General features: G+C 39.1%; 1 protein-coding gene across 1 annotated transcript; it reads left to right on the forward strand.

Moving 5' to 3' along the window:
- The first annotated feature begins 577 nt into the window (after positions 1-577).
- On the forward strand, positions 578-1,052 carry LOC126868072 (uncharacterized). The gene is made up of 2 exons (XM_050623244.1): positions 578-601; positions 663-1,052. Exons 1-2 carry the CDS (start codon positions 578-580, stop codon positions 1,050-1,052), a joined length of 414 nt encoding a protein of 137 aa, XP_050479201.1.
- The last annotated feature ends 7,060 nt before the right edge of the window (positions 1,053-8,112 follow it).

The raw sequence follows: 8,112 nt of genomic DNA on the forward strand, positions 1-8,112 counted from the left end.
GCTAGCCGCTCTCGAAAGAAAGTCTCTAGTGGGAGACGTCGTTCGTTAAAAAATAGGCGTTTCGACCGTTCGCGGAGAGACGCGATCGCGAGATAGCACGCCAACGAGAGTTGTAAGTTCCCGTTACGATTAAATAATCGACGCCACGAACTGATCGATCCCCTTATTTCGATTATGATAATAAGGGTAGTTCAATGAAATTCCACAGAATTAACACAAATAAATTAATGTTTATTTCAACAACTTATTAACTAGAAAGATATAAAAGGAACAAAAAAAATGTAACTGCGTTTTGATTGATAAGTAATGCGCGACGTATCAGATGTGTTGACGGTTTGACTTCTCGAAAAGTTCTGAACGCCTTTCGATTTTTTTTCGTTTTTTCTGGAAGACGACCCCCACTACGTTCGGATCACGCCACATTCTTTTACGCGAGGTAAAATAACGGCCACGAGTCGACGTTTCTGGAAGTCGCCCTGCTTAATGAACCACGCGCTTGCCACTACAATGTTTGTTTGCCGGGCAGACGCGACGATCCGTCTGCAACATTATAGTGGCGCGATCGACAGTTAAGAATATGACCTATGGTAAGCCGCATAGCGTAACAATAGGTTTCCCCTATCTTCCCGTAGTTGGGACAAAGACTGTTTGTCTGTTTGAAGGACTTTAGCTTCCTAAGAATTCTGCCAAATATCAATGGTCCGCCTGGCTTGGCGCGCAGGCTCTATTACAATGTTTGGGAACCCATCGTGACATATGGTGCGCCTGTGTGGGCTGATGCAATGAACTATGAGAAGAACAGGAATATTATAAAAAGGACCCAACGTACTGCCCTGTGCATTACATTTACAGCCTACCGCACTGTATCTCATGCGGTGCTTTGTGTATTGACCGGCAACTTACCGATCAACATTAAAGCTAGGATGTTGAAAGAATCATACGAGAGAATGAAGATTTATAACAGCCTAGCTGTTGAAGGTGAAGTGATCGATAGATACATCATGTTAAAAGAAGAACTGGATGACATAAGAAAGAAAGCCCTAATGGAGTGACAAGCGGAATAGGGCAATTACAAAGAGGACAACTTTACTAGGAAGTTGATAGGTAATGCGTCTATATTCGCCAAGAAAAGGAGAGACATCGATTACTTTACGATGCAAATGTTAATGGGGCATGGTATCTTCAACAGCTACAGAAAGAGGATCGGTAAGGGGGTCGACACTAAGTGTAGGGATTGTGGTGACCCGAACGACGATGCAGAACACGTCCTGTTCGTGTGTCCTAAATGGACCTAATGAACATAACGATCGAACTCGAGAATTTCCTGGGTCTCAGGATAAGTGTGGACAACTTGGTGGACACCGTGGTTACCAAGGACGAATACTGGACAAAGCTCAAAGCGTTCTGCAAATCGATAATAAATTACAGAAGAGAAATGGAAATGGCTATGGGGTCAGCGAAGAGGAGGAGCGGTACCAGCATGCAACGTTAAATATTCGGAGACGCGGTTAATGACAACGCTGATGAATGCTGATCGGCTATGCCGGGGTTGTCCGTGTCTAATCAAATAAAGGATCGAGGGGTTTTTAGGGCGTATGACGATGTCACCTGCCGAGTCCTACATAACCCAGAGACGCGGATCTCTCTGGGTACGCGTAATAGCATTTTTCCCTCTTCACGCAAAAAAACCGGTTCATCTAACAAATTTTTGTTTCATGACGACGGTGTCCTCGAGATAAGGACTCATGGTAACTACAACTGCCGTACATTCTCTACTATTCTCCTCGATAGCAACATGAAGAGATCCGTTCCTTTTTTCGACTACGATCGGATTTGCAAAGTCGGATTAAGACTGATCAATTACTTTGTCTTGCCGCATTTCTATATCTACTTTAAACACCTCCGGGTGTCTATTACAATCTTTTTTCTCTACTTTACAAATAGAAGCATTTCCGTCCTTTATGTTTAATTCGACGGTATTCAGGAAGTATGTGCCAATTATGAACAAGTGTTGCATCAAGGTATCTGAAACTACATGTATCGTTACAACGTACGACTCATCATCTATCACAATATTCGTCGAAAATTCTTCGAGTGTACAATTTCTTCCGGACCCGATACCAATTTTCACATACTGATTCGCTCTCATTAAAGTTAGTTCGCTACCAGTATCGGTATTGTCGCATTTCGATACGATGTGTCCGTACTCTCTACACTTAAAGCACTTGGGTCCTCTCGACCTATTCGGGCACTCTGCACACTCATATTCTTCGTCGCCGCAATTGTAACATCTCATCTTCTTCATATCTCCAGATTGACTGGGCGTCCTGCTCCTTTCAATTTTGGCTAGCTTCACAATCAATTTTGCTCTGCGATAATTCTGTTCCTCGTACATGATTAATCTCTTCTTCAATTCTTTAATGGATGTAGTAGACTTATTATTTTCTTCATCTACTATTCCTTCTACAATATGCTCCTTTTTCCATATCAACATGGCTGGATATTTCAAGCATGCGGTACATATTCAAGCATGCGGTACAATTTATATTCTAGAGAAAAATGGCGCGCCCGGGCGAATAGATGGCGTTAAACGCAATGATCCCAATTGAACTGAAAAGTCGTTATGTGTTAAGGGACTTGTGTGTAGAGGATGGTTAATCGTGAGATTTATTAGACGAGATTGCCCGTTGTAGAAACCGTCAAGTATATTTTAAAATGATTAAATAAATAAGAACAGATAATGTTCGCAAAGACGCTAAGACAGTGTATAACCGCTCGCTCATAACTCGTTAGTAACTGATCAATACTCGGTAGATAGTCGGTAGAGTCATAGGACGTGGCGGATCGAGAGCGATTCATGTTGTTGTGCCTCGGAACACGGACATCGCCTTGACGCACGAAACATATCGATAGGTAAACTCCGGACAAAACAAAGTCACCGTTATGGGCAATCGTCGATCTAAGATGAATTCAAATTTTCCGACTCTCCCCCCCCCCTCCCCCAGTATAAATAAACGGACGTGATCGCGAGTTTGTATATACCGAGTACCTACGAATTATCGATCAATATCTACGAGTTATTATCCGAGTCATCCGAGTTATAGTTATCGAGTTTTTCGCAAGCGACCATACCCTAGCTTCGCGAATACATTTGTACGAGCGTCTCTCGACGGTATTTATATTTATTCGTATTTATTTTATTTATTCTAAATATATTTGAGGCGTTGCAGCAGCAATTTCTCGTATTCTCTAAATTATTGATCCTCACACGATCCACTACATGATCGATAACTCTTTACGATTGCGTCCGTTTAAACTGGTACAGTATAAACTGGTCGGAGGAGAATCGGAAAATTCAAATTCGTCTTCGTTCGACAGTTGCACGTAGCGGCAACATAGTTTTGTCCGGAGTTTATTTATTGCTACATTATGTATGTCCTAACGATATTGATACTCCGAGGCAAAAAAACAACATAATTTGAATTGTCCTCTAGCTCATGTACCGCTACATGTACTTTCAAGGAGCAAAACTGGCACAGTCCCGCTTGTGACGCGAAACGGAGATTATCGTTTCCCTTCCTTTAACGCATTTTGCCATTGAAAGACACGAATTTCTGTGACTTGTTTTATCTCTGTTATAAAAGTTGATATTTACAATTTTGTAGTTTTTATGCAAACGTAAAACGTAACTAAATATTAATAAATATTATAATAATATAATATAGTACTATATAATAATATTAATAAATGCTTCGCTATTTACTTGATTTTTTTCCATTAAAGTATATTTTTCATTAGAGTACTTTCATTTTTATTTGGTGTAATAATAAACATATACGTTAATATTCATTGACATTAGTGTAATTGTAAGCTTTACTGTAAATTTAATAAAATTGATAAGAACGGTATTGTTAACAGTGTATATATTTGTAATTAAACTAGATTTTATTCTCAACGTTACTTCATTATTTTATTATTGTTTCATATAAATATTTTTTTTGAAAAATAATTTACATATGCTTCTAAGTTAAGTGTTTGTATTAATTGTTACATATGTCATAATTTCAACCACAATATTAAATTATGGTATGTATTATTAAAAAGTATAGTTTAATGTATATATTAAATACTTATGTAGTATCGTTGAGCTGTGCTCAGCGCTGTAGAGGTCGCTGTTGGGTACGGCCGCTCTTTTCGTCATTTTTTGTACCGTGGAAGAAAAATCGGACTCCTACGTTCGTAACCTAAGGCGCTAACCACTTCGTCGTCCGACACTAGTTAGTGTCGAGTGGTGCTATTTAACTATCGAGTACCACCACAGGCCCTTCTTTCCACGATACTACACTTATAAAGAATTTATTTGTAGATTTATCGGTTGTAGGAATATCGGTACTACATCAAAGAATCGGATTAAAGCACTAATTACCAAAGATATATTGAATATACGTTGCTTGGGTGTTAAAAAATCTGTTAACGACCATTTTGGAGATACTTTGCTCAAACACCACAACCTGGCCCTTCAACTTCAACTACGCCGAAAGTTTTGAAGAGCCGAGCAAAAAGAGAGGGTTGAAGGAAAGCTGCAATTAATATTAAAAAACAACAGTCAATGTCACTTGTTGCAAAATTACGAAGGCCATTAATTCGTGACGATGACAGTAATGTAAATGTTTGTATCATATTATGATGAAATTTAATATCTTTAATCTTACCCCGAATCTCATGTTACTGATCAATACTAACCTTTATATATAGTACCTAATAATGCTTGATATCGGTTAATTAATATGTTGAAATCTAATCGCTTAATGTATGTACATTGTGCATATAAATTCTATTATAACGTAATTAAATATATCCTACATTTTTAGAGGAAACGTGAAAACCGATCTAAAAAAAAAGGAAAAGTGCTAGAAGTAGCTCAGAAGAAGAAATAACACAAAGCCCTACAAAACATAGTAAATGAGAAAAGTGTTTTAAGCGAAACAATTTCAAGGAAGATCGCGGGTACTTCACAGACACATTCACTATAAGAGAAGATGCAATACAGCCAGAAAAGTGTTCAATGACAACAAGAAATAGTAATAGAAAGAGAACTTTTTCACAGAGTGAAAACACGAAGATGCATCAGCTAAAAGAAGAAGATGAGTCATTCCCTGAAGTGAAAAAGTTTCAAGCAAATATTCAGAAACAAGAAATTAAAAAGCGGCAAAACAGATCTATGACATTGTGTTTCGATCGCGGAGAGACGTGATCGCGAGGAAGCACGCCAACGGGAGTCGTAAATTCCCGTCACGATTAGATAATCGACGCCACGAAATGATCGATCCCCTATTTCGATTAGGATAATAGAGGTGGTTAATTGAATATGACACTGATGTAACAAGGTGTGAATGACAGTTTATTCCAACAACTTTGTGAAGAAGATAGTTACGCTGGTGCGTATGTATAAGATAAGTGACTGACTGATCTTCGGGTGTAGACCCGGTCGAAGGATGTTGTATGTTTGAAGGTTGAAGAATCAGTGATGTTCGGTGACGATGCTGTAGCGGAGGAAAGCTAAGGATGCGTGTGTCTAGCGCACGGGACCATCGGATTTGTTGTTAATTGGTTAAACGAAGGTTGGTGGACTAGGAAGGGTCTTAGCTGCTCTCAATAGAAAGTTGTTATTAGGAAGCATCATACGTGGGAAAACCCAACTTTCCCTTGTCAAGCCGTGGTAGACAATAATCTTTAGAAATGATTCAGAAAACAGATGTTTGTTGGGTCTGAAGGACCTTAGCAAGCAAATTAGTGGGATTTATGACGGGTGCTTAAGGTTATTGAGGGTACGCCGTAAGAATGAGCGGACATCTGGGGCCTGTCTGGCCCGCGGTGTATGGCCGGGTCCAGGTAGAGTGTTGCACGACGCAACATATAGAGTGAAGATGAAATACAACCATCTTCGGAGGAAGAGAGAATGCTCTATTCGATCCATTTGAACAGGCAGGCACGGACACTTCAAAACTTGTTCAACTAGGATAACTAGAACGAAAACACGAGAACAAAACACTAGAGCTATTGCATGAACAAAAGCTTTGAAAAATACAAACATTGCAGAGGAAGCGATTGCATATAAATCCGCTGCGTTAAATGTGCAGGTACACACCCCACTGACCAGTGCACTAAATCACCGGAAACCCCAACGAAGTGCATCCACTGTCAAGGTGACCATTCTGCTAACTACAAAGGCCGCTCAGCCTACAAAACCTTATGTATAAATAAGTATCCCAAGCTTAGAGCCAAAGAGACAACCAATCAAATACCCAGTCTTCCGAAATTCACTACTACTTCAATCTCCTATACTACTCCCAAACAGTACAAGGAAATCAAAATAATCCAAATAACCACAGGGACCATTCTCAAAATAATGTCTCCAATTCATAAAACACAGACAACGTCTCTAGTGTCACAGTGGCCCCGGGAATGCAGCAATAGGATAATCATATCTCACATACCTTAGCCATCGAAACAGTAACTAAGCAGTAACAGGATCCCTATGTGACCGGCATCCAACGATAACCCCTCCACAGGAGCCAACCCCTTGATATAAAAAAACCTCCCAAGTCAGTACTCGACATTCTATTCTGTTGTGTTATAACATTCTGTATCGTTACTTTGTCAGTTTCTAATAAATTTTGTAATAACGATCATAATTGGAATACGAATCTATTAAGGAAATTCAAGGATTTGGTAATACAAATAATTGACTATATTTCACACACAACAGCTATACATCTATATTACACTCTGAAGAACGTCTTGCACGCACGCTTGTCGCCAACCGACTATACAGAATCTTTTAACGGCAGTCTTTTGTCTCAACTAAGACCTTTTTTTTTTTTTTTTTTTTTTTCGTGGAGAAATCCTCATGGACACCCGCTAGGCGGGTAGTGTCGGACTCTTACCGACTAAAACTCCACGGTGGCCTATCCTGACGCCTGAGTCGAGACGCACCCGGGTTCTCTTCCGAATTCTGCCGGTCACCCCCGGGCGTCTATCTCTCCTTCTTTCGAAGGGAGGCATCCTTGCTCTTCTTTGGAACACTAGGGGGGACCACACCCCCTAGCGCCTCGATCCTGCGCGTCTTCCTGGGGACCCCGTCCCTGACGCCTTTCTTCCTGGTTTCCATGTGCTCCTGTGGCGGCCGGGATAGCTCCGCCGGTTACCCCCGGGGTAGTCCTGCGCTCCGGGGGCTTCTGCCTGCCTAGTACTCCTTGGAGAATCCCAGAAAAATGGCGGCGGTGCGCCTCCTTCCTCTTCGCCAGCGCCCGCCCGAACGTTCACCCATCCTTGTCCGTGCCGCGGCGACCGTTGCTTAACCCATGTGATCGGTGGGAAGTCCACGTCTCCACCGCTGCCAGCGGGCGCTGACGTCTCAACTAAGACCTGGACGCCCTCTGACCCTTATACACACACTCTCATGTACAGTGTAAATGTATCACTTCCCTAACAATTTTTATGATTAGATTTAAATTATTAATATTTGTATTTTTAGTAATATTAATTAGTTATTTTATTTAATTATATAGAATTAGATATATAAATTTAAATAATAAATATTTAATTAATCGTTTTTATTATTTAATATTAATGTTTTTAATATCAATAATTTTTTAAATTTTGAGACCTAATATATTAACTTTATTATTAGGATGAGATGGTCTGGGTTTAATTTCTTATTGTTTAATTATTTATTATCAAAAATTTTTATCATTTAATTCAGGAATAATCATAGTAATTTTAAATCGTTTAGGTAATTCTAGTTTATTAATAATTATTTCTTTTTTAGTAATTTTTGGTACATGAAATTTAATTTTATATAAAATAGATTTATTAATTTTATTAATGTTCTTTTTAATAGTATTTACAAAAAGTGCACAATTAATATTTATGATGTGATTACCAGCTGCAATAATTACTCCTACTTCTGTGTCTTCATTAGTTCATTCATCAACTTTAGTTACTGCTGGAATTTATTTATTAATCAATTATGAGATAATAATTGATTTTGAATATAAAAGATTTATTTTAATAATTTCAAGAATAACAATATTAGTTTCAGGAGTTATA

The sequence above is a fragment of the Bombus huntii genome, chromosome 7, assembly GCF_024542735.1.
Source record: "Bombus huntii isolate Logan2020A chromosome 7, iyBomHunt1.1, whole genome shotgun sequence".
In the NCBI taxonomy this organism is placed as follows: Eukaryota; Metazoa; Arthropoda; class Insecta; order Hymenoptera; family Apidae; genus Bombus; species Bombus huntii.

Bases quoted from the DNA above. Each gene is read 5' to 3' on its own strand.
- LOC126868072 (XM_050623244.1), top strand. From the start codon at position 578: ATGACCTATGGTAAGCCGCATAGC. The intron at 602-662 runs GTAACAATAGGT...GTCTGTTTGAAG, and splicing joins CCTATGGTAAGCCGCATAGC to GACTTTAGCTTCCTAAGAAT.